Here is a 26,532-nt window from a genome sequence, read left to right as displayed (position 1 = left end):
TTGGCTCTTGCATAAACCTACACTGGTGGTACAACAAGTACTCATTGGATAGTACAGTTTAAGAAACAAGAATAAATAATGAATCACAAAATTTGCACCTTCTAAACCTTGTTCAATTAAAGAAATGGCAATAGTCTGGCTAGGAAAACTTAGAGGGATATTTTTTTATTATTATTTTGGCAGTAAAAGTGCCATATAATGGATTTTGCTGGGGTAAACACCATCTCCCATACTTAGCAATGGTTGATGAATTTGTTCTAATTCAAAGTTAGTAGTGTTTTTTTTTTTTTTTTTTTTTTTTTTTTTTGTTTTTTTTTTTTTTTTTGTGCTTTTTGAAATAATCCTTTAACTTAACTTAAGAGATAAATACAGATGGTAGCCATCTATGACGTTCCACATGGTCTGATTGCAAACACTGGCTTCATAATAATTGTGATAAACATTGTTTGGTGGTAAAATGGAACTTTTATATTTGTTGTTAACAATGTATTTATTGTGGAATTTTGAATCTCATATGAAGAGTTGTTATCCCAATCAATTCAACTCTAATGCAAGCTCGAGAAAAACAATCCGGTACTTATTTTAGCACTATTCATTTAAATTCAGTTTAGATAAAACTGCACATATGGTGTCTTTGCCAACTGAACAGACTGTGCAACCGCCCTTAACACCATGTAATTTAGGCCTTAAGTTTACATAAAACGAAGATATGAAAACCTTAATTAATAAAACGTTGGTATTATGTTGTCGCCGGTGGGTGCGGAAGACGATATACACTTTAACAATGAGATTTTCGTACTAAAAATACCAACAAATACTCACCATATTTAATATTTCACTTCTGTGTAACACAGGGAATGATAAAATGATGTTTGTTAATTTTCTTTTACAACAAGATGGTTACATTTAACAAATTAAGCATCAAGTTAGTATATTTCTTCTCCGCCTCCGCAAGCACCTGTGCTGACGTCACTCGGCACACAGATTGATGACGTAGTGCACAAGTGACCTTCACCAGCACAGGAAGTAGAAGTCGGCTGCTATTTCGTAAGTGTAGTTGAACATTTATTTCTATCTTTTATGTATTTTTCCCCATTCGCACATTTTCCACTAACATTTGATGTTGAGATATTACAGTTCTGTCTGTTTTATGCGGTTTGGTTTCAGTGTTTGCTTGAAATTATTTTCTAGCAAGATATCATTAGTACGCTGTAATTGTCAATGATCTGGACTTTATTACATAAGCTTATGTAAGCGTTTGGCGGAAGAACGCCCATCTGTACGTTTCGACTTTGGATTCTGAGAAAACAATTAGCGTGTATGGGCCAGCAGGCTCGTACACAATGTTTGGAAATTAAAGCCCCCCCCCCCCCAGCCCCCCCCCCCCCTCTCTCTCTCTCTCTCTCTCTCTCTCTCTCTCTCTCTCTCTCTCTCTCTCTCTCTCTCTCTCTCTCTAGCTGTTGCCGTGTACAACCAGTACTTTGTAAGTTATTATTTCTAACATTAATCATTATTTATTTGCAGAAGCTGATCTGTTGATACACTGTATAATACCATAGATGAAAAATGTCACTGTACAGAAAAGTGGTCTGGTATGCCAAGGGATTGAAAGAATTCACTAAGTAGGTTTTATTTTAGTGCAAAGTATATATACTCTTATATTAGCACTCCTAGGTACCCTTCTTGATATTTGCTAATTGTTTTAACAAATGAAAGAAATACTCCTGCAACTGTAATTGCATATACTGGCAGCCTGCACACAGACTAACTGGTGCACATGTGTCGAAAGCTGTCAGATCTTTTGCTTACATCTGACCTATTTCAATACATTCACTGCAGAAAAAAGAAAAAGTTTTGTCATCATGTGGTGTGTAAGGTAAGATTAACCTGTTTGTCTACCAGATATGTCATCTTGAAACCATATGGTACATACCAGATACCACACACATAGGAGGACTAATGCAGGAAACCTTGTGCTACATGTAGTTTCATTCAGGAAAATATTTTTGTTTTGGTACACTGTACAAATGTGCTTGCAGTTACTGGTTGTTTGTGTGAACTTTTCCTTGGTTTCTAAGAACACCATTTGAAATTTAAAGAGAACTGCGGTTTTATTATTTTATTATAATTATTAGTTAGTAAAATTTTTTGGGGGGTTGGTGCTGAATTTTTTGAAAGGCCTTAAAAATAAGGATTTTTTTACACTGATAAATGTTATACAATGTACATGTATGTAACATGCCTTACTTCTGAATTTTTTAATCATCAATTGCATTTTTGCCTTTTATTTTAATAAAAAATTAAAATTTTGAAATAGTGAAGGGTTTAATACTTACGAATAGATAAATAGCACAAGGCATGTAAATTGTTTTGAACATGTTATAACGATATCTAATATCATTATTATGATATATTAAATTTGAATATCTGGATGTTATCCGTATCATTCATAGACAGGGCTATGAGGCAGCAGCGAAGTCCTTCTCTCCATCTGACCTTGATGTGGATGTCACAGGTCAGAGCTTCATGATCACAGGAGCCAACAGCGGCCTGGGCAAGTGTGCTGCTTTGGACATAGCCAAGAGAGGTAATTATTTCATTAACATAGACACAGGGGCCAACAGCAGCCTGGGCAAGTGTGCTGCTCTGGACATAGCCAAGAGAGGTAATTGTTTTGCTAACATAGACACAGGGGCCAACAGCGGCCTGGGCAAGTGTGCTGCTCTGGACATAGCCAAGAGAGGTAATTATTTCGCTAACATAGACACAGGGGCCAACAGCAGCCTTGGCAAGTGTGCTGCTCTGGACATAGCCAAGAGAGGTAATTATTTCGCTAACATAAACACAGGGGCCAACAGCAGCCTGGGCAAGTGTGCTGCTCTGGACATAGCCAAGAGAGGTAATTATTTCGCTAACATAGACACAGGGGCCAACAGCGGCCTGGGCAAGTGTGCTGCTCTGGACATGGCCAAGAGAGGTAATTATTTCGCTAACATAGACACAGGGGCCAACAGCAGCCTGGGCAAGTGTGCTGCTCAGATTAGAGAGAGCTCACATAGAGATATCAAAAAGAAATATTATTTTGAATGATTATAAACTTTGATATATAGAAAAGAGGGAATTATAACACAAAATTATGCAAAAAGGTTCATGCAGACATGCTGAAACTGTCCGTCCGATAGGTCATGACTGGGAAAATTTGTCTGGACCAGTAAAAAATTGGACTTGGTCGGTCCAAAGGACCGACAAGAGTTTTAAGAACTACAATTTTGAATTTACAGTCATCATTCAACATACTTCACTAATAAAATTATATAAAACCCAAAGCATTTTTCCCCTCCATTTCACATTCACAAACAAAGTAAGCTACCTAATCGTACTGGTAGTATCTGTCTCAAACGAATAGTGATTTTCGGTCCGACAAAAATCCATTTGGTCCGGCAAATTTTTCATTACTGCTGGTCCAAATTTCCGGCCATTCTGAAAAGTTTTCAGCATGTCTGTTCAGGTACCATTAGCTAGCTGTCTTAACAACTACACCAATTTAATTTGATTGTGAATGATTAATTGAATGTGCACTTAATCCTTATATTTAAATTGATATTGTATTTCATATTTGTGGGCATATTTATGGTATCTGCTAAGGGATGTTGCCTTTTAATAATTTATATTTGATATAATCTCATCCTTTAGCTACTCTATTTCATTTAACAAATACACATACCGTGGGGTTTACAGATTTTACATAATCAGTATGAAATAACTTATAATTATATATGGTGTCAGTCTGTTTAATTACATTTAACTAGTATAATATGTGTAAATGACTATAACTTGAAGCATATTAACTTTAATGAAATCTTCCTAGGTGGCACAGTGCACATGGTTTGCAGGAATGAGGAGAGAGCAGAACAAGCCAAGCAGGAGATCATAGCAGCCTCTGGAAACCAGAATGTCCATGTTCACATCTTAGATATGTCACAACCTAGGAAAGTGTTTGCATTTGCCAAGGAATTCCAGGCTTCGGGACAACAGCTTAATGTTTTAGTATGAAAAAAGTTTTACTTACATTTTACCATTTCATTTTAATGCAAAGGCTTTGTCTTTAAAAGATTCATATTTTATTTTAAATATTATATTTACTGAATAAGTAATTTTTAATGAGATGATTATTTGTAACAATTTAAATTGAAGTAGATGTCTTAAAAGTATTGACCATGCCATACACAATTTATTTCTTTCATGTCATGACCACAACTGAAAACAATTGTTTTCTTTTCCTCCAGCCACAATGTATCAGACACTTACAGGGCTAGAGCCCTGGAATCAATATGATATTGCATTTCTTATTTAACTTAATGGTCATATTTATCAATTTTCTTGGGAAACACATATTTTTAAAAACATATTTTAAAGATTTGGCATTTGACAATTAAGTTCATACATATTGAGCAAAAATATAAACTTGTGTGAATTATTTTTGTGACATGTAATGTGGTGCAGACAGTAATCTGTAGCCAAGGACAGTAGTCTGTAGCCAAGGACAGTACTAGTAGTCTGTAGCCAGTGTACAACAGAATTCACTTTGAAGTTTGTATATATATACATATATACTAGTGTATATATAATCCAAAATGTTGATAGGAATTTTAAATATTGCATGGGGCCTTATTACTTTTGCTCAGTGTATAAATGAAGTACAAAATTGTGTGTTTGAAGTGATAATTGAATGTTATTGTGGACTCCAGGTAAACAATGCAGGCTGTATGATCCATGAGAGGACATTAGATGCAGATGGTCTGGAGAGTAATTTTGCAACAAACACACTAGGTAAATAGTTGACTGGCTAGGGGCAGACTGGGAAAGATCAAAACTTAAAATATCATTGTCTGCCTTTGTGTGAGTGATTTTCATTTTTCTCATTTCACATGTACAATTGTCTTACTGCTATCTATTGTCAATATGAAAGCGTCTTTTTATTATTTACAAGTTTTTAAAGTGGAAATTTGGACTCTTAACACACATAGATCCTGGTGACAGCATATAACACAGATATATATGGAACGTACTTTTAACTATTACTTTTTTAGGGACACACATTTTAACAGTTGGTCTGATTCCACTCCTCTCAAGACAGACAGGAGAAAAACCAAGAGTGGTAAGTTTTAAACAACTTTTCATTTACTCCTACATCTTGAAAGCATGAGTACATGTATTATGATACCATGTTGAGTAAATGAAGGGAAAATGAAGGCTGAATCAAAACCTCTTTTTGAGAAAAAAAAAGCCTGTTTGAAATGGAAACTAAATGAAAAGTACTTGCAAAGTCCTGCAGGTACAGGTAACTGAATTGAGTCTTTTAATTTACTAATTGTACTCTTTCATATGGCTTCTTTCTACATCTGGCTCATTTTATTCTTCAAGAAAATATCTGTATAATAATAATAATGATTTAATTTTATCTCTTATTTTTATCACAGATAACGGTGTCATCTGGAGGGATGTACGTACAAAAACTTGACCCCAAAGATCTCAGCTTTGAGCACATGAGGCCATTTGACGGTACTATGGCCTATGCCCAGAACAAACGACAGCAGGTGATCATGACAGAGGAGTATGCCAAGATATATCCCAACATTCAGTTCTCCAGCATGCATCCTGGCTGGGCAGACACTCCAGGTATTAGTGCACATGTGTATGTGTGTGTGCATGTATTTATTTATGTCTGATAACATAATATGTGAGAAGATGTACCAGGCCAGAAATCTCTTTCCCAGACATTGAAGAAGGTGGGATTTAATTGCATTTTGATCACAAAAAAGACTAAATTAGAACTTGGAGAAAAATTTGGATTGATATGTACATCATATATATCTTTAAGGCGACTTATTTCAGTTGTTAATAACACCTTTTAAACGTTACACTTTAGTATTAAGCAAAATGTCTAGCATATTTAGTAAAATACATATCATTACTATTATTAGTTATTGATGTGAAAAAAATACCTACATTTGTATTGCAACAAAATTTGACTGTTGTTTTAACAGTGTGTAAAGGCTAGGGTACTACAGTGTGTATTGTCCGGGTGTGTTTTTATTGACTAAATTCACAAACTTGTACCATTCCAGCGGTCCAGTCAGCTATGCCAGAGTTCCGCGCCAAGATGGAGGGCAAGCTGCGGACAGTGGAGGAGGGTGCCGACACCATCACATGGCTGGCAATATCCAAAGCTGCTTTACAGCAAACAAGCGGGGCCTTCTTCCAAGGTAGGTGAAAACAAGTGGGATCTTCCAAGTAATAGATATGGTACCTTTTGAAGAAAATTTGAAAAAAATATTGAAGGTCGAATAAGTTTCATTAAATTTAATTTCTTTCATACTCTAGAGTTATGGAAGTAGTGTCCTTATTATCAAGACAAGAAGCCAGTAGTAGTGTGTTTATGTTGTGGTATTTGTTTCAGATCGTAAGGCAGTGAACACCCATCTCCCTCTGGCTTGGAGCAAGTCCTCCAAGGAAGACAGAGCCTTGCTAATGAAGACACTAGATGAGTTGACCAAGAAGTTCTCCTCATGATGTATTGAATTGTTTACAAATCAAAGAGGAGAAATGTACGCACAAGAGAGATAGCTTAAATATTAGATATATACTATAACTGTATACAATATGTCAGCAATCTCTTGTTCTAAACAAGTGGGCCCTTCTTTCAGGGATCCACCTGAAGTAGATTTACAAAGGATTTACAGAAGTTATATTTATTTTTCAACTGTAACAGTTGTATTAGAAATGCCATATAAGAGAAGAATCCTAGATGTTCATGGTGCTGTATGGCCCAGATGGCAATTACGTGTTGTTACTTTCCTAAAATAAGATGTGAATCATTTCTATTTTTTTAGATGGTGTCATATTACAGTTAGCAAGTCATTATTATTATTATTACTGCTATTATCATTATTATGAATGCCAATTAAGAGTCTGAGCACAGCCTGTAGTACAACCAGATATTTAAACCATTATTTTGTTGCACACTGTACTCTTCAGTAGTATTGACTGACAGCAATCAGGAGGATGTAGGTTAGCATTATAAGCCCTATTTAATCAGAGTATGAACTTTTACTTCATTATGTCAGTATAAAGATTTCCATATTGTATAATTGTCTTTTTAGCACTACGGTTGTAAAGCAGACGTCAGAAAGAAAGGATCAGTGACACATTTATTTCTGTAGATTTAAAAAACAAATTAACAGAAAAGGTGGGCATTATTAAAATGAAAATTGAAAGGGGTGTATGAAAGGAAACAATATGTATAAACAACAACACAGTTGTCAGCAAAAGACAAAGCAGACAACAAAAATGGAGCATATTTTATTTTAATATCCACAATTGCTTGCTCATTAAATTTCCAATATTCTGTAATTTTTATACTTTTCATCATAAAATAAACAGAGTCTAATGGCTAGCATTAGGTAACCAAAGATTTTTTAATAACCATTTCATGGTTACTATTTACATGATTTCATTTGCCATTATAAATACAGTGGGCAATTTGCTAATTTGTAGTACCATCCATGTGGGGAAAGAGTGTTGTATTCTTTTCACGTCCTTAGTGTCTTTATATTAGTTAACTCAAGATAACAGTAAAGACAACTGGAAACAAAATTTTTCTCAGGGTGTATGTATGCATGTGTTACCATTGTGACAGTAAGAAGGCTATTCCTATGTGAAGTGGAGTCTAGCTGCTGCATACAATGTAGCATCACTGTACATACAGATCTAGACCACTGCTTGCTTGAAAACGACTTAATCAGTTTGGTGGACTGCACGCTACTGTCTTATTCCTAATACAATCTATGCTCATTTTGTGTTGTCAACCTGAAAATGTTGACGTTTGTAATATATTTTCTAAATAAAAAAATATGTAAACTACAACAGATGTTCTTACAACACTAAAATTGCTTCCCCCATTTCAATAACCTCACTTCATAATTTTTTAAGAATGATTTTTATCAACTAATTTCTTCCCCAAAAATATTTCAACAATTTTTTTAAATAATACACACCACAATGAAAAGTGTATCCAAATACATATGCTAATATAATTCTAAACTTGCATAAATAGCCATTTCTTGTGAGACTGTCTCAACCAATGTTAGATAGTCGTTAAGGAATTTCTAGATGAGTGAATCACATAGAAATGAGAATGTAGAAGAACCTGTCCAGTAAGCAAATGAGTGAACAACACATACTGGTAAAGCAGGCAAGATGGCACAATTTGTATATCTTCAATGATAAAAACAAAGTGTTACATGATGAAAAAAAAATATTACCTTTACTTTTTTTAGCCAGCAATTTGCTTTTGATAGTTAAACTGATGCAATATTACATATCAGAGAGCCTGTACTTGGGTTGAAATTCTGACCAACACTGGATTTTGTAAGCCATCTCTTGACAGGAAATAACACTTACTAATTAAGTTGGTGTTGTTATCTGCTGGAAACTGTTGTCTTGAAATGGTTAATCAATAGTTTGCAGTTCAATTAAAGCTTTTGAGGATTTGCTACATAAAATGCTGGCTATGGAATGATGAACAGTATACAACTACAGCTGTATGAATTTGAACATATTACATTTGCTATAACACTACACACGGGAGAGAGAGAGAGAGAGATTCTCCACTTGTACTCCCTATGAATGTTCCTTTAACTTACAATTTAAGCAAAGTGGAGTGCAGTGCTTTTCTGATCTAATTAGGGTGCTACGTTGATTAAAGTTCAACCCCTACCAATCACATGGTATCAAATCCATGATCATATCAGAACTCTACATTTATGAATACATATGTACACAGATCATTGAAATCAATCACTTGCAATGAACACATACATCCTCTAATTTTTATCAAGTTGCAAGAGATACTATAATTGTACTCCTAATCCTCCATAGACAGACAAGAATGCTTTACCTGATAACAATATGATCACTCACAGTTCAACACCCTTAGCTTGTCAATGCAATCACCACATAATTAGGTAGAGCTGCTGTGTGGTTCAACTTTACCTAGAGGCAGCACCATACAATTATATAATATATTTATAATATTATTATTTCTCATCAGATGAAACTACTGCATGGCAATGTTAGTTTATTTGCCAAGAAACTCCGACTGTTAGGTACCTTCTTCATGCTTATACAGGTACTGTAAGTCCATTTTCTTATATTTGTTTGGTCACCGAGATATAATGCACTTGAGAAACTGAACTCCTTCAGTTCACTGTCATACCTTGCACATATGCTATCTCAAGCACTGACCCTTTTTTTGTTGTTTTATCAATTAAAATTGGATCACTTAATGTCTGTTTTTCCTGAAAGCAGTTTACTTCAAAGTACCAATATATAGTTATCATTTTTGATCGTCGTGGCTTTTTATTCCTGACCTCTTGGCTCTGATCCTGTCAAATTCTTGACAAAGGAATTATTATGAAGAAGAATATGACATATTAAGTTTCTGTACAAATATTTCTTGATTTTCCCAGATTTCTGGTTTGTATTCCTTGGAATATTTCTACTTAAAAGTAGAATTTGTCCTTTTGCTTCCTGCTGAACTGGAGTCCAATATCTCTGTGTCCACAGATCAGTTTCACTAATGCAGCACACTGCTCACATCCCAGAGCTGAAAAGTATACAGCAATAAATTATAGCAGTAAATCAAAACCTGACATTATTTTTATTTTTCAAATGCAAGATATCAAATTAATTCACTATACCATACAGGATATATTATTAAAATAATCTGTATTTTAATGATATGTTAAAAACACATCGCGCAAACATCTTATATGACAAAAAATTTGAAGTTGCAATATACACTTTAGAGCAAGGTTATTGACCATGCAATCAGAGACCTTAAAATTTTACTAAAAGGTATAATAAATACAGCACAGTGTGGGTGATCATGTTAGGTCATCACAGTATAGATAAACAGTACTGTGGTTATTAATTAACTAAAATGTGATGGATATTTTAAAACTACCATTTTTGTCCATTTCAAAGCAAACTTCATAGCATTGTTTAATTTTCAATTTGTAAACATCATCATGGATTTAGAATTAGAAATGATGAATAAAATGTGACTCCAATTTGGTGAAAAAAATCACAGCTCAAGTAGTTCCACTGGAAGAATTGCTGTTTAATGGTCATGATCACTGTCAGTGCTGTGCCACACTGCTATCACCTTTATCAAAACTCATCTAAAGTTACCTTAATTATTCTATCTTTGCCCACTGTGAGCAACCTTTTCTTAGTTTCATCTAAATGCATGAAAACTACAGCATGTTTCATGTCATGAAATGTGGCCATCGGTGCTCGACTGAAAACATTTTTGGCAGAATAAAAAATAACATCAAATTCATCATCTGTAATTTTTTCATGAAGTTACATATTATATAATTCAAAGAACATAGGTCAAAGAGATATGTCCATCATGATATCACTAGTAGCATTATCATAATAGTAAAGTAATATTCACATGTATGATATGAATTTTTGCACAGGGACTGTATGCAAAACATTGTCTCTAAGAAGATCACTGACAATGTTTAAAGTTTACATCAATATGTTTTTACAGGAAGCTAGGAAACATACTGATTGCTCATTTATCAAAGAAAAGAAATCATGTTATCACGTGACCACCTACTCTTCATCTGTGATTGAATCAAAACAAGCATCGCAGAGTCTCACTGGAAACTCAAAGCCCATCACTGGGAGCGTGGACCGCTTGCTGCTGCAGTTGTTACACACAGCCTTCCCACATTTTCTGCAGTGGTGCTGGAAATAAGGTACTTAATACATGTATTTGAAAGAAATGTCAGTCTTGAAAAACATACATGTGCAACTGGAAGTATACGGGTGGCTAGGATGTCTACAGTATATAGAATTCATTCATCCTGCTCTATGAAATGAAGGATAAAATTTGAATATCATACACAATGTACAGGACACCCATACATAGATGGTATAGGAGCTCTGACAATCCTGATGAAAACTACTGGATAAAGACAAACCGCAGGAGCTCAAACCAACTGTTTATGAGCATCGGCTATGATATGTATACTCCATTTTAACACTTAATTACTTAATTTTCACTGGCAGGGTGTAGTAATGTTATCAAACTGTCTAACTATGCATTTATTTCTGTGGTGACTACAATATCACACATAATTCTGGCACCAGGCAACTTCTAGTAATTCAGACTGGCATCGCCATCACTGCTGCTGTTACACAGTGCTTCATACTCTGACAATAAAATAGAATGATGTTTCTACTCTGCTCTAACTGCATAGGACAAGTACTTTGTTCAATTTATGACATCAATAATTTGCCATTTTATTTTATATCCGCATAGATACAAATAAAGTTTATTTGCATGTTACATGCATGTACTAGTACTAACAGTAACTACTATATTTATTTTTCTTTAGGCCACACTTTTTTCATTTTTAATCAATGGCATCCTGCGCGTGCACCGATTTTCGTCCATTCTCTGAAAAAAAAAAACTCACCCCAAACAAAGTCGGTTGTCACAAACGTCTTTATTCAATTTTCCCGGAAATGAGCTTTCTGCGTATATGTATTATTGCCATGTGGAAACTGGCGCTTTGCCGTCAAATTCATCTCTAGGATTACTGTCATATTACACAACAAATAAAGTCATAAAGAGGACGGAGGCCGTCGTTTTGGATTGGTATGCCATTGATATTGGGCATGGAGATATCACCTTTCTATAATTATACGAAAGGCTGGCGGCGACCAGCGATTATCGCCCGGAAAATTTCAGTGACATTCCGTCCAAAGCAGCACATACCAGGTTTTTTTATAGGAGCGAAAACAGGGTTGACAAGGGGGTCGACGTATTTGGTGGGCTGAAGGTCGGACAGACCACCCGACAGTGTGGCTGCTTCGTGCGAGTCAAAGTAGACAAAGCGGCATTGACCGAAATGACCTTTTATAGATTTGGTAGTATTAAGCATAACTGATTTTTTTTCAAAATGTATATTAAAATATGATTTTTTAACATTTCTGTGAAGTGTTCTTAATGCTTTAATATTCTGAGAGCACAAATAAAGACATACTGTTTGTTTAATATTTGTTTTATTGATTGGTATACCAACAAAATGCATAAAATAACTTTAAATAGATTTGGTAATATGCAGCATATCTATTCATGACTTTTTTTACCTTTCTACGAAGTATTGACAATGCTTTAATATTTTGAGAGCATGGATAAAGACATATAGTGTTAGTTTGATACGTGATTCTGTGGTAAATTTGTGTTTTTAGCTATATACTGACAGCATTCCTTTACTTAAGCAGTATTTTTTTTTTTTTGACTGTTTTTTTTTTTTTTTTCGCCCTCTCGCACCGATTTCGGGGTCCCCACAGGATGTCATCCATAAAAATAAAAAAGTGTGGCCTTATATAGAAAACAGGTATAAATACTGTAACATGTGTCTTATCCTATATAACAGTATTTCATTGCATAAAATATCATATGTCAATATCTTAAGATAATAGCAATGACAAGTATATTATTATTTACCTGTCTGTTACCTATTGTTTTTTGTTCCCACATTCTTTTAAAATTCCAGAAAAAAGGACAATCACATTTTTGGCACATATCACTTTCTATCCACTCAGGTGTCTGAAATCAAAATCATATAAAAATCAGAAACAGATAAATATATAAAAATAAAACTAAAATGGTTTCCACCTTTTTACATGTACATACAAGTTATGTGGATAATGCAACTGCATCCTTTTTGTTGAAAAATACCTCAAGAATCTATGATCTGACCTTGATGAAATATAGAATTTGAGCCTGGCTTTCAGCACTGTATCATTATAATTCCAAGATGTTTTATTAATAAATCCAATTTTACCACTCATCATGTCAAATTGTATGCACATTTTAAACAAGACCAATTTCCTGTATTTTTCTTTTCTTTTATTATAAAAGAACTTTTAATTCTACAGATTCTATAGTATACTATCTCTTTAATGTTTTTATTTTCAAAAATGTCAATGAATTATTTCAGGAGGCCACTTCTTACCTCTGTCCTCTGTACATCCATATTCCATATAACTAACATATTGTCATCTCCAGAGGAAAACAACTGTCTAGAGGAGGAACCATATACTAAGCTGACTACTTTGTCCCTGAATTGACAAACATTTCTGAATAAAGTGTGTTAAAATAAGAAGTACATCATTGGCAGCTTGTACTGTACTGTGTATGACATTCATTCCACATATAGAATTATGTGCAAAAGTTACAATTAGAAATTGAGATAGACAGAGAGAGAAAGAGAGAGAGAGAGACGGAAAAGGAAAGAGCATGCAGAGCCAGTTGCAATTAGAAACTAATACAAATAAATGGAAGCAAGAAATGATCACATCTCCCTGGGGCGCATACAGCCCAAACAATGGCATATGTGGCAATAATATGATTATCATTCACAATTAAAATAAAGTTCACAGTCTTAAATGCTGCACTCCACAAGCATCTCTGTGCTGTTTACATCATACATTTTTGGCCCTGATGCAGATAGGTGATGATGTTCTTGCCTCCCTGGGGAGGATAAAGCATAGCTGTCATATGAGGCACTGAAAGATAGCAATTAAACAATATCTTTCACTGCCTGACTAGAAATTCAACCCCTGCTTCAACTCAACCTGCAGAGTGCCGAGAGGGGAAACAAAAAGTAAGCTCATGAAGAACAGGGTAGAACATGGTCCTCCTGCTCCACAATCCCATTAGGTCAGTGTATCAGCACTACCATATGACCAGGTCTATATTCACTGCCTCATCCTGTACATGGTGAGTGCTTAGCAAGGAAACTTTTTTATAATCATCTAATCTTAGGTATAACCCTACAATGGGAAATAAACAGCCTAGTGCACCAGAGATTAGCACTCTACCAGTAGAGCCATCTATGAGCTCGGTATAAGACAAAATACAGAGTATATCCTAAATACATACTGATGTCCTTGTAGTTCTATGGCTGTTCCCTGCTGACCCCCAATATCCCACACTATAATAGACTGGTCAAAGCTGCCTGAGAACAACAAACTTCTCTCTGCATCCCACGCCAGTGACCGCACACTGCCTGCAATTTATACTAATAGCTCATTATCAGAAGACAGTTTTATCAGCTTCAGGGTAAATATGTTGTACAAGTCCATGTAATGAACACTGTAGTCAAATAGTTGTTTAGAAAGCTAAATATAAATTGTAAATATAATTTTCATTCCATACATAATAAAGATATAAATAAAATTATAAATACTTAGAAAAATACAATTGAAACTTGGCATACTTCAAGGATTTAACACTGCATGCAAATTTAAGAATTCAAATGTATAACTTGAGGGAGATTCTATAAACTAAGTTTTTGTATAATGAACAGTGTTTATAATATTATTTTATGCCCCATCTTTTGCTTCGATCTGATAATCATTATGTTATTTCTGACACCAGATGTCTCTAGGGTACATGTACAAGCTTTCCAGTCCAAAGAACACACCTGAACACACCTGTACTGTTCCACTCACCTTGGTGTCCTTTCAATGTGGTTGACACGTCACAGGAGTTATTTGTCACCTTGATGACCATGATGTGCCCCCCGTAGTCACCTACAAATGCCACCTTGGATTGCTCATCAAATCTGAACACTAATTAAGGCAAACTGGTCCTGATGTTATTTGGCCACAATTATAACTAGAATTATTATGTTAGTATTAAAGAAAATGCAACTACTGTACAGATTAAGCCTTCTACTCACTCAGGGCTATTTGATTTCCTCTGATAATTATTATTATTATTATTATAACTTTTTTTATTAAGTTTTTCCCATATCAGCCACTATTCCTGAAGTGAAGGACACTTGAGACTGGTGCACCAGGCATTGGCCTGACTTCCTCCCAGTCTTCTCCCAGTCTCAGAGCAGTGCCAGGTAAAGTACTTGTCTCTGCCAACACTGAGAACCCACTCACAGTTCAGTGTGAAGTACAGACTAGTCACACGGTTCTGGTGAGCTGAAATATTAACACTACTGATATGATTGTCAAATCATAATGGATACACTGCAAAAAGAAACCTGCATGCACGCACACACACACTGTACATAAATAAATGAATAATCATCACATTTATGGTCGTGTCACTGCATTAGACTGTAACTAATTTTATAGCACAAGGTAAAGATTTGAACACTTGTCTATTTAGCCAAATTCTAAAACTGACTTCAAATGGCTAAACAAAATAGGGCTAATTTGACTTGTTTTAGTCAAATTTAAACCATTTTGCAAACAAAGTAATGAAATTTGGCTACAGGAAAAAACTGCTAGCGCTACCCCCGACTGTCTACATCGAAGAAAAGGATAAGCAAAGGGAACAATGCAGTACACTTCTATCCATTACAATAAGGCTAAGTTGCTGGCAGCACACTGCACTTGTATTCATATCTCAATTAAACAAGATGCTAAAATGTAATTTCAGAAGTATTAAAACTTCCTGGTGTACTACTTTGCACAACTAACCTAAATAATCCCTTGTTTGCGTCATTCTGTTGAAATCATCTGCCAACTGGAATTCCTGGAAAATATTGATAGCAATTCTTCATTTTGGTGGGGAAAGTGCCATAAATAGGATTTTCCTGGGGTAAATGAAGATGTTCCCATACTTACCAATGGTTAATGAATCAATTCAGACATTCAAAGTTAATGGATAGTTTTTTTTTTTAAACATTTTTTGTAATAATCTCTTAAAAGATTATTAAGGAGGGTAGCCATCTATGGAGGTTTACGTGGTCTCATGGCAAACAAAGATTTATGGTTAATTGCAATATATGCTGTTTTGGTGTTAAAATTAAATTAGTTATATGTTATTTACACTGTACTTATTGCAGAACTTTCAATCTCACATTAGGAGGTGTCATCTCTTTAGCTGAATTCTGGCTGGTGTAAAAATTATGCATGGTGACAGTGGAATCATTTTATTACAGATACATATATATTACTCCAATCTAAAAATAAATTCGATTTTTTTGTTATATATAAACATTATGTACAATAGCACATTATTCTGTAATTTACTTTTTTGGTTTTTATCCTTATACTGCACATTCTTTTGTTTCTTTTTGTTCGTTTGGACACTCACCTATTAACTGACTGATTTACTTAGTTTAATTACCAAAAATAAAATTACTTAAAGACCTATTTTCTTTTGCATGCTAGTTCTACATACAGAATATAAAATCATTTTCCTATTTTCAGGGGAAAAAAATGATACTATTTGATATTTCATCTTCTACTCAATATGACTTGGAAGTACAGTAGACCAAGAGCCACAAGATGCATTTCACTGAATAACAAGCAATTGAATAAAAGAGCTAATTTCTTTTTCAAATATCTTATAGATACCCCCCCCCCCCTCCCCACTGGTCATCAAGGGGGTATTTTATGATGACGAGCATAAATGTGAACTGGGAGAGAGTGTCTAGTAATCCCCCTGTGGTGGACTAATATCCAAGTCAGACCTACTGTATATTTATACTACACAGGAGCAGATCCAGAGATATTTTCTGTCAGTCTTCCAAATTAGCTGGCATTCGTCCATGCAGTGATATGAGCTAAACAACCCCTTGGTCTTTTATTCTTGATATATCTGTCATGGTAGAAATATAGCTATAAGTGTCCAGGTACTTACAGAGATGGTTCCATTGTCCATCCCAATAAACAATCTCCTGGTTTCAGCATTATAGTCCAGAGCGGAGGCTTCGGCTGGCATGCTATGACATATGCTGGGCCAGTACTGCCCAGTGTCCCTCTTCAACCACACCCGCACAGTCCTGAAGTGGACATCAGTAATACTGCTGCTAGTCATATCATTAGTACTGTCATATTAAAGCTGCATATGAAGCAAGAATAGACTCTCTTTAATGCATATAAATCACAACTACTAGTTTTCAAAACCACTCAAGTCCACATGCCACATATAAAAAATACATGTTTATAAGCAACTAAAGATGCATTTAAAGTCAATTTTTTTGCTACAAAAGCCAGCAAATTGCCACCATATATTTTCAAACAGTATAACTCAGAGAAATACCAAAAGACATACGCAATATTACAAAAAATGATATTTAAACAGATTTTCTGTTTGCTTTCTGTGTTGTGCTAGTATATATATAAATAGGGCAGATAAGTTGTAGGTCAAATATGGGATCAAAATTTGAATAAGGTGCAGTTTTAAGCTCTTTTATCAAGTGATTAATTAAGCTTATCCCCTGACATATTGACTTCATTTGAGACATATAAGAAACTAGTAGAAGTACTAGTTATATACATTACTGAGAATTCACACTCCACCAAAGCCCATCTAAATAGTACCTTTAAAGATAGTAAATCTCTAAGTATGAGTAAAATATTGAAATAAGTAGTACATAAGATAAACTTTAACATTTTAAGTACAACTGTATGTATTAATTAAATAAAGAATAATTAGTGATGTGTACCAGCACATGTAACAAGCTGTCATCTCAATCGATGAGTCATCAGCTGTATTCATAACAAGAGCAACAAAAGAGGAGGCTATTATCAAGACTGAGTCACGATCTTATGATCAACACAGAAAATACTGGGCACATGTACATGTAGACAGTGAAACATACAGCATGTCAGGAGAATGGAGGGAGGGGAGATGACAAGTATAGCCTGTATGTAGTAGATTTTTTTCTTTTCCAACATTGTTCAAAATTAGAAATAACACTGTTTGATATCGTTTTTCAATAATACAAAATACTCAGCCAGAACTCATGGCACTAAAAATGAATGAAGTGTCACAATGTTAACATTGTACAACACAAAGTTCAAAGGGCATTAATTAATCCACTGATAACATCTGAACATCTGCATCATTCAAACACCAAAACATTTCATTTAATGGTGTGGTGGTTATCAACCCTCTAATACACAGAAAAGTTCTGAGGTGATGTGATTGTGTGCAGAAGGGGGTGGGTAACCACCTGAGGGTAACATACTGGTACTCCAACTTATAAGGAAAATGCAAAAATCAACAATAAATAAATAAATAATTCTGAGTTTAAATGGATGTGTCATCTAATGGCAGAAAAAATTACAGCCAGTGGGCATGGAACGGTCCCCGATGCTACTCAGTACCGGACCAAAGGAGGCAGTCACAGAGGGCAGTCCACAGGCTCCCAGCACTCAACAGTCAACTCAAAATCTCTGCACAGTCATACTGACAGATACACCGAGACATAGCGATCCCCAATGCAACGCCTACAAAAGCTCCACCCGCTTTACTTACTTATCGTCACTCACGCTAATGACACCGTCTTCTCGCGGAATTATCACAGCCATATTTATAGCATCTGAAATGCCCTCTAACTTGTTTATTAGCTGAGGTTTTCGGACATTTCCTTGCGGAGGAACTGGAGACTTGATTTCCGCCGCCATCTTGAACCGTCACGTGATTTCATCCCCACTGTAGCAATTCACGCATCTTCTCCATAACATTCTTACGGTAACTGTAGATAACGAGTGCAACTGCCAGTTGCACTCGTTATCTACAGTTGCCCTAAGAATGTTATGGATATCGGTAGGTCTACACAGTAGACGACTTTTTAATTTTTTTGTTTAAATATACATCATCAATTTTATCAACTTTCTTTGCAGTTTGCCTGGCATTCAACTTCAAATTCGCATAATCACCAAGCTAGGGCCTAGAATCTGTAGACTGGGGCTAGTTGGACCCCAGGGTAGGCCTAAGTTCGCCCCTCGTCAATTTATGAAAATGTAACTACATGTAGGCCCAAGAGGTAAAAAAATGATCTCATAACCATGGAAAGTGACTGTACCCATCAATGCCAAGAAAACGTCAGTCCCAAAATAGTTAGCCTAAAGTCAAGCGGTGAACCCAAATGAAGAATTTCTGCATCCAAAAGTAATTTTGCTAAAAAGATTTTAAAATCTATTTTCATAGGCTTGTGGTCGAATAAGATGTATTCGTTGTTTGAATTGGTCATATGAAAGACGCACACCAGGCCCCGTAGCTCGAAAGCATCGCGCATTGCGACCTAGCGCAAGCGTCTCGATTCCATAACTCGCCCGTACTCGCCCCATACAATACACTGTAGCCTCTAATATCGCCATTAGCAATACGCGATGCTTTCGAGTAACGGCTCCCAGGAGACCAAAACAACATATGTGATACATGAATTTGATGTTAGAACAAAGTCAAGGGTTTGTTAAATTAATAGGCTACCAGTTGAAGGCTGCGTTTATGAGGTATTTGTAAAACAAAAGTTTATTATTCGTTATCATTTATTGAAAACCTATTATATGCCACTATAAGATTATTCTAAATAAAAAAAAACAAGTTTGATTCATAGATATTTGCCATGGGCTGTTGTTACGTTTTTTTCAACACATTCAAAATAATGAAGTAACGCATAAAAACCTCGATATATCTGATTCATTTGGACTACTAATTTATCAAAGGCTCTAAAAATCAATCTTATACACGTGAAATTTTAAAATGTGTAAAAGTTTATCTCAAGGCGTTCATATGGAATACTTACTGTAGGCCTATAGTGTGCAAACTTACTCGGACGCTTATGCCAATTAGCCCCGCCACGACCGTAAACCTTTTAAAGGCGTTTTGGGGGCCCTCTCTCGTAACAGAGGTATAGAGACTGTTAAATTTCAGTCGTGACAATATAGATAAGAGATTGAATTTCTAACTCAAAAACAGGTTTATGAAGGTTTTTTACTCAACTTTTTAGGATAGGTAGGGGAACCGGGAGTAGTTGGACCCCTCTTCAATCTATGAAAAAGTACATACGAGATTAAAAATATATGATCACGTAATCTTGTAACGCCAAGGGAGCGTTAGTGGTAAAAAATTACTTCAGTCGCGAGTCCAAATAAAACGTTTTCTGCATCTGAAACTAACTTCGTTTATCTTCATAGCCTCCTGATAGCGTAAAGGATGCGTAAATTAAATTTATTTTTATTATTAATAATATTTTTATTGTTGTTGTTGTTGTTGTTGTTGCCATCTTGGTTTATTGACTATATACGGGACAAATACCAACTTAAAATGTGATTATTTGCCATAGTTTATGACATCACCAAACCGTCCTCTCTTCTTCTCTCCGTCAATTTCAAGAAGAACAAAATGAAAAGGTACGATGGAAAATAGTTTTGGACTTCTGATCATTATTGATACTTAATAAGTTTAGACTATTTCCGGAAAATGTGCAAAAGAAATTAAACAGATAGCAAAGATTTCACAATATTTTGTGAAAGTTAAAAGTAAAATTACAAAAATACATGTACATATATTAGTAAAAGCTTCCCTAGCCAGATTTGCCGTTTTTGCTCACAAGCTCCGAGTAAAATCGTGATAGAAACCGGATGTGTAGAGAGTGACAAAGCGCAAGAACACGATCAAGTAACAAAGTACCCCCCTCTCTTTTTCTTCTTCTTCTTTCCTCTCTCTCTCTCATTTAGAGAGAAAGGCTCTGACACTCGGTGTGGGTAAATGGTTCCTGCTTCAGGTTGAGCCTAGTCTACAAGTAACCACTATCAAAATCAATAATTTTATTAAGGAAATTTCTTTAATTTTAATATGAATAAAAAATTATATTTTAAAAAACGTATTATTTCCCATGTTTAGTATAAGAGAATCAATAGCGATTTAATTGGCCTTTTATGGGGGTTTCATTCATTGTGTTCAAATGTTGTCAAACAAATGATACATGAAAGTTTTTTTATTTCTTTTTATTGCTCTCGAGACCTTTCCCTCTAAATGGTTTTTTGTTCATCAAACGTTATAGAATTTGAAATAATTTTTCCAGGAACATTATCGATTGAAGTGCCAATTGTTTGTTTGTGATTGTGTGTTCATGGTTTGTGGCATTATGTGCGTGTGTGTAGGCGTGCACGTGCTATGCATGTTTGCCGGCATCTGTTTGAGTGATGAGTGAAAATAAAGTTCTAAAAAGAACGTCTGCCACAGACCGTGTGGAACCCTCCTAGTCATCAATGCGGTGATACCTGGCTCATCGTCTCGAGAAGTTGCATTTGCTGGAAAGTAAGATTATTGATTGATTAGCATGTGGGGGGGGGGGGGGGGGGGGGGAGGGGGGGGGGGGTGTTTTGGGCGAGCGAGCGCGTGTGTACATGTACGTAAGTTCTCGTGTATTAAATTCCTTTTAAACTTAAATCAAATTATTGTTAGGCGGGTTGTGCGACTGAGCCTAGTTATCTCCACAGAAAGTTGCGTAGCAGGCAGGCGCTTGTGGCAAGTAATACAAGAAGTGTGAGCCACAGTTGAGAACCTTCACTGTTAGGGTGTCGACGCAGCAATCTGGCTCCGAGCTGACACAGACTTGCCTGTCCACCGAGCCGTCGGCCTCAGCTGGTTCAGGGTCGCTTAGCCACATGTTGGCGTAGGAGCCGCAATGGAAAGGTTGTACACACTGCAACGAAAGATGCTTTAAGTAATGAAACAGCTTTAAATAATTAAACAATGTCAGATTGTTTTTGAAACTTAAAAATTTAATTTTCCATTTCTCCAAATTATACTGGTGTTTATTCATATTTATTCCGTGTTCAGGAGTGGTCTCTGCATACAGTATATCGTCATGCGCACGGACGGACCACGGGTCGTCTTTTCTGAATTGTTGTAATTAATTCACCACACTGTAATACGAACGCTTTCATAGATGAAAGTTTGAGCTACAATTGCCAGGTATATGCCAGCATCAAACATTAAAGTGGAGCCTGCCGGTAGCTTAATTTTACACAAACACATACAGACACAAAAAGCGACCAACCCAAAAATGCGGGCGAGCTCATCGTTTGTATTCTGCCTGTGGTAATCAGCACAGCGTCAGCACTATCATCTAACGTTGCAATTCAAACGCTCTAGTCAAGTATTTGAAATAAACCAGACTTAATATGATTTGATATCTCTCTCTCTCTCTCTCTCTCTCTCTCTCTCTCTCTGTGCACGCGTTGCGCGAGCGCTGACCCAAGTTGTATGAACTGACAGGGTTATACGTTGTAAGTTATACCAGAAGCTTATTATTTGTAGTAGAAATTAAGGAATTGTTGCATGATAAATAGCATGCTATAATTTGATACTCAATAAACTTTTAAAACTTTTTATTATTAATATATATCGCTCGGCTAAAAAACATTTATTTCAAAGTTTAAAAACTTCATCAGTTTTGAAGATATTGCAAATGGAATTAGGGATGAATCAGGAAAATGATGTTTTTAATAAATGCTGAAAATTTCATGGCTTTACCTTTTTAGTTTTGTCCACCGAAAAGATTAAAATCTTTAGTCAAAATTGACATCACCGAAACATGTAACAGGATAGAACATTTTCCTAAAATGTCGTCAAAATGTTTCCAGCAGGTTTGAGTAGTCCTATGAATTGACTATATAATGATTCATATCATGGAGAGGAATAGGAATTTAATAAACTGCATTTGTCAGCAATATATTATAAAATCACCAAATCAGAGCTTTCCTGTATCTTCACGAGGTCGACAGATTTATTTAAAAGAGAAAAAATTACCCGAAGTTATCGACTTGAACACAATAAAAGACATGTAGCTAGTGATACATGTATGATATTTGTGGTTTTCTCCTCTTATTCTAAACTAAATCAGTGATATATGTACGTGTTGTACAATATTATTTTATTACTGAAACTGTATCCCCTGCACAATATCAGAATTTCTGTATTAATTTCCACACCAGTAAAGGGACAACAGTTAGGAGATGTTGCCATAAAGAGCATATGTTTTAGTTCAAGAAGAAAGATTACTAACCTCATTTGCTAATTTTGTTCCGGCGTCACCGGTGAATCGATACCAGCCTTCCGTCCATCCGTCAGCATTTGCTGTATTGGTTATCAGGCTCTCTGTCGCAGTGGTGTGTGTCGCTCCAGGTCACAGTAAACCCTCTGTTCCTCCAGGCTTGGTTAAGTTCCATAGGTTGGATTGTATCGCATGTGTCTAGAGCAAGTTTTAATCATTCATTAGATGATCAATTTATAAACCAATAAAGAAAACGATGAACACTAACATAATGTTATGTATTAATCCAAAATCTAGTGGTATATTATAAGAATTTGGCATGAAGTAAGAACTAAATTGCTTATAAAATGATATTACGTGTAAACAAAAACAACTTCATGTAGTATGAGAAACCAAGGACACATTTAAAGTCCACGCCCGGAGTCAAACGAAGAATGTTATACAGACGACTCATAGATCCCTAGTGACGTTGTGTACCAGAAACAGCAGAATTGGACACCCATATCTCCTCGGCGGCGTTGAAGCTTACCCTCTACCAAGGGCTGATTTTTCACTAGATATTCACGGATTTGTCTCTAGATAAGTGCTGGAACTTTTCTGTACTTTTCGCGTCAGAGAAAAAAGTCCAAATTTTAAAAATGCGGCACCGGTAGAGAGTAGTTGAAGCCTCTGATACACCCAGCTCGTTAGACCACTCTATCCTTTATTATTATTATTATTATTATTATTATTATTATTATTCAATCACATCCATCATATTGCTGTTTAGTAATAAACCTCACTCTTGATATTGGCATTGCTCGCGGTAGCATTTAGGCCTACTTTGACCGGGCCAAACTTTCCGACAGCAAAACATTATGTACCACGGTATCAAAATTTTCTAAATCAAGCTAGGACGTGGGAAAGGAGCTAAAATGATAAACAAGGACATCTTATACCATGAGATAATGTGCTATACAAAATATATATATATGAAATAGTTTACCTCAAAAAATGTAATGTCTGTCGAATGTAGAATGCCCTTTTCAGAGGTAACCAATCTTAATGTGAGCTATTGATTGAAGAAAAAATTACTTATCGTTATAAACATAACACATGCAGGTGATGAAATTCTTCTCTGGTTGGTTACAACATCATTTGACAGATGAAAAGGTCTCACAGAGCCTGAGCGAAAATTTCTGCTGGTATTGTCTAAAACTTTAGTGCATTATAGGTCTTTGATAAATTCATTTCAAGCCCATTTAATTATGATACAAATACATACACATTTGTAAATCGTAGGACTTCGCGTGTACGACTCCGCGTGCGTGCACGCTGGTGATATGCACATATGTTTGTGAGGAATAGGTCGGTCGAGAGGGAGGTTGAAATTGATTTTATTTGAGTTATCAGGGGCGGATTCAGGATTATTTGAAGGGGAGGTCCGGAACGACAGGCCTCGGATGCGAAGCGGACCATCGCCCCCTTGGCATGGGGTTCGGGGCCTGCTCTTGAAAGAGCCCTGAAAAATTTTTGGTGCTTTGGAGGGCAAACGGTGCCCTTTGGTACGGTTTAGAACTATGAAACAGCTAATCAAAATTCTAATTTTAAGAGGGGTTATTGGTGTGATATATTTTTCAGAAACAGAAGGGAGGGGGGTCAGGACCCCCTGACCGCCCCTCTAAATCCGCCACTTGTTATATTCATTGCTGAGAGCAATCCACTTCTAATTTTTGTAAAAAAAAATACCATTGTAATTGAGTGCTGTTACAAGGCAAAGTGAAATCGTTTGTTTCAAATAGATAATACATAAAAGCAGGGTGTTTTTTATTTCTTTTCATTTGATAGTTTCATACTTTATACGGAACTCATTCCTATTCACCATATTCACCAATTTTCTTTCTTTAATTATTATTATTATTTATTTATTTATTTACAATAAGTAAAGGCTTGGTCTAAATTTGACCAAAACTAAAGTCGTAATATCATTCCCCTTACTAGATATTAAGATAAAAATGCAAATTCACCTGAAAGATTTCACTGAAATGTATGACAACTTCCATAGCCGAGCAACAAGTCTTATTTAGCTTTAAAAAGCATCCATCTTACCACAGCTTAATTAGCGCTTGGATGAAAGAACTGTTCCATACATTAATTAAACCTAACACTCCCAGTGTACAATTAATTTTGCACCAACAACAAGCAGGCATACCATGGCCCATAGGAGCCTACGCGTGCGTCTTTTAGACGCCCTTTAACATGCGAAAACGACAAGGCCTATGCCGAATTCGTCTTTTACTACAGAGCTTTGAGAGCCGAAAAAGACATGGCTGTATCTCTTTCGCCACTTACTGAACTCCATAGATGCGAGATTGACACGATGTGATATACAGTACTAGCAAAGTACAATCAACTTTACCGTGGTGGTAGTGTATAAGCTTGGTATAATGTGTCCAAGGTGTCAGCTAGATGCAAATACGTGATGATATGTTCAATATGCTCATAACCGTATATGTACGAAGTAAATGGCTTCACCGCGGTAATTACAATATGACATTTTAAAACACAAATGTTATGCTATTCACTTCGGCAACTGAATCAAGCCATTGGTCCATATCCTCATAGCTCATTTATCAAGCAAAGAAGCCGGCGAAGCTGCATCTCGGGCATGGGTTATACAGTAAATACATGTACATGAATGTCACTGGAGTGTGCCGTAAACAATTCAACACTTTTAAAAATGCATATGCATGGAACTGTTAATTCTGTCCGTCATCTTTCTCTCTACAAGTCTGCGGCTTGTAGGCCTACTTTCATATAATTAAAATAAGTGCATCATCATTCTTCCTCTTCTTCTTATCATCATCATCACCATTATTATTATTATTATGATTATTATTATTATTACTATTAATGATTTTTTGTTTCACTGCCAGTTATAAGTGTTTTATCTATAAATGAATATCACAATTTTGTGCATTCCCTTCGATCCAACACTCGATTTGCCAAAGTCATTAGAATAAGAATAAAACAAACAACAGATGAATCATATTAACGTTGTACATTACCTTGGCCGTACACTAGCGACATCCCTACGACTAACAGCACCGCCGTATTGGTACATGTAACTAAGAACGACATGGTGTTTCAAATCTTGACCGCAGAGGGCAGGATCTACAATGTATCTATTAGGCGACCTTCACAATACCTGATTTCAGTCAGACTGTAATTTCCTGGCGCTATGTTTGTCCTTATATATAGGCAGAAAAATCGTCCAAATGCAACAATGTGTCGGTCCAAGGTAAAATAGACGTGTGGCATTACCCAAGTTGACAAAGAGTTAATCGTGCAGGCGACATTGCACCTTCCCTTTTTTCGCAGTTAACATTTGCTTCAATTTTGGCGTCTCCCAATAGACTACAAGCTCGGTTTTTAAGCAAATAGGGTGTTGTCAGGAGGTCCTTTCTAAGAAGTGAAGGAGAGGAACATAAACGTACGTTCAGAATTACAATCGTATCATTCCATTTTAAGGATCCTACAAATAATCTGTCATATATAGATTTCAAAAGTATATTGTAAACACAGGGACAGACAGACGACGGGTGGACACAGGGGTGGGAAGTATTCGGATGTGACCGTC

General features: G+C 35.8%; 3 protein-coding genes and 1 non-coding gene across 12 annotated transcripts in view; 1 reads left to right on the top strand and 3 right to left on the bottom strand.

Annotated features, from left to right (window-relative positions):
• Positions 1–991, bottom strand: part of LOC106160166 (AP-1 complex subunit sigma-2) — a 28,590-nt gene extending 27,599 nt beyond the window's left edge. For all 5 annotated transcript variants that reach the window (XM_086998082.1, XM_086998080.1, XM_086998078.1 and 2 more), the window contains exon 1: positions 823–991. In XM_086998082.1, the coding sequence (XP_086854208.1) occupies positions 823–825 (3 nt within the window). In that variant the 5' untranslated portion in view covers positions 826–991. The remainder of the gene's footprint in view (positions 1–822) is intronic.
• Positions 876–7,926, top strand: LOC106155541 (dehydrogenase/reductase SDR family member 12). Of its 4 annotated transcripts, XM_013530426.2 has the most exons (9): positions 876–1,047; positions 1,525–1,622; positions 2,454–2,587; positions 3,869–4,047; positions 4,749–4,830; positions 5,091–5,158; positions 5,481–5,679; positions 6,129–6,266; positions 6,461–7,926. In XM_013530426.2, the coding sequence occupies exons 2-9, from the start codon at positions 1,567–1,569 to the stop codon at positions 6,571–6,573; spliced, it is 969 nt and encodes a 322-aa protein (XP_013385880.1). In that variant the 5' UTR covers positions 876–1,047; positions 1,525–1,566; the 3' UTR covers positions 6,574–7,926. The 4 variants fall into 4 exon arrangements, with proteins under 4 accessions (XP_013385880.1, XP_086854199.1, XP_086854198.1 ...); XM_086998073.1 differs by lacking the exons at positions 876–1,047; positions 1,525–1,622; positions 2,454–2,587 and adding an exon at positions 2,700–2,743; XM_086998072.1 differs by lacking the exons at positions 876–1,047; positions 1,525–1,622; positions 2,454–2,587 and adding an exon at positions 2,831–2,899.
• LOC106155540 (WD repeat and FYVE domain-containing protein 2) overlaps positions 7,347–26,532 on the bottom strand; it is a 33,731-nt gene continuing 14,545 nt past the window's right edge. The window contains exons 1-11 of one of the 2 annotated variants that reach the window (XM_013530424.3): positions 18,383–18,565; positions 16,760–16,901; positions 15,592–15,646; positions 14,937–15,087; positions 14,605–14,717; positions 14,033–14,159; positions 13,104–13,209; positions 12,593–12,694; positions 10,691–10,821; positions 10,255–10,363; positions 7,347–9,667 (exon numbers count right to left, since the gene is read on the bottom strand). In XM_013530424.3, the coding sequence (XP_013385878.1) occupies positions 9,638–9,667; positions 10,255–10,363; positions 10,691–10,821; positions 12,593–12,694; positions 13,104–13,209; positions 14,033–14,159; positions 14,605–14,717; positions 14,937–15,087; positions 15,592–15,646; positions 16,760–16,901; positions 18,383–18,531 (1,215 nt within the window). In that variant the 5' untranslated portion in view covers positions 18,532–18,565 and the 3' untranslated portion in view covers positions 7,347–9,637. Of the gene's footprint in view, positions 9,668–10,254; positions 10,364–10,690; positions 10,822–12,592; positions 12,695–13,103; positions 13,210–14,032; positions 14,160–14,604; positions 14,718–14,936; positions 15,088–15,591; positions 15,647–16,759; positions 16,902–18,382; positions 18,566–26,532 lie in introns of those variants that run through there. The other variant, XM_086998070.1, reaches the window with a different exon arrangement.
• LOC106155543 (uncharacterized) lies at positions 21,314–26,122 on the bottom strand. Its single transcript, XR_015331525.1, has 3 exons — positions 25,961–26,122; positions 22,926–23,111; positions 21,314–21,560 (listed from the first exon to the last, which is right to left on the bottom strand). It is a non-coding gene; the product is annotated as an uncharacterized LOC106155543 (transcript).

This window comes from Lingula anatina, chromosome 10, assembly GCF_051362555.1.
Source record: "Lingula anatina isolate TDL-2025a chromosome 10, LinAna3.0, whole genome shotgun sequence".
NCBI classification, from domain to species: domain Eukaryota; kingdom Metazoa; phylum Brachiopoda; class Lingulata; order Lingulida; family Lingulidae; genus Lingula; species Lingula anatina.
This window is presented reverse-complemented; position numbering and strand designations above follow the sequence as displayed.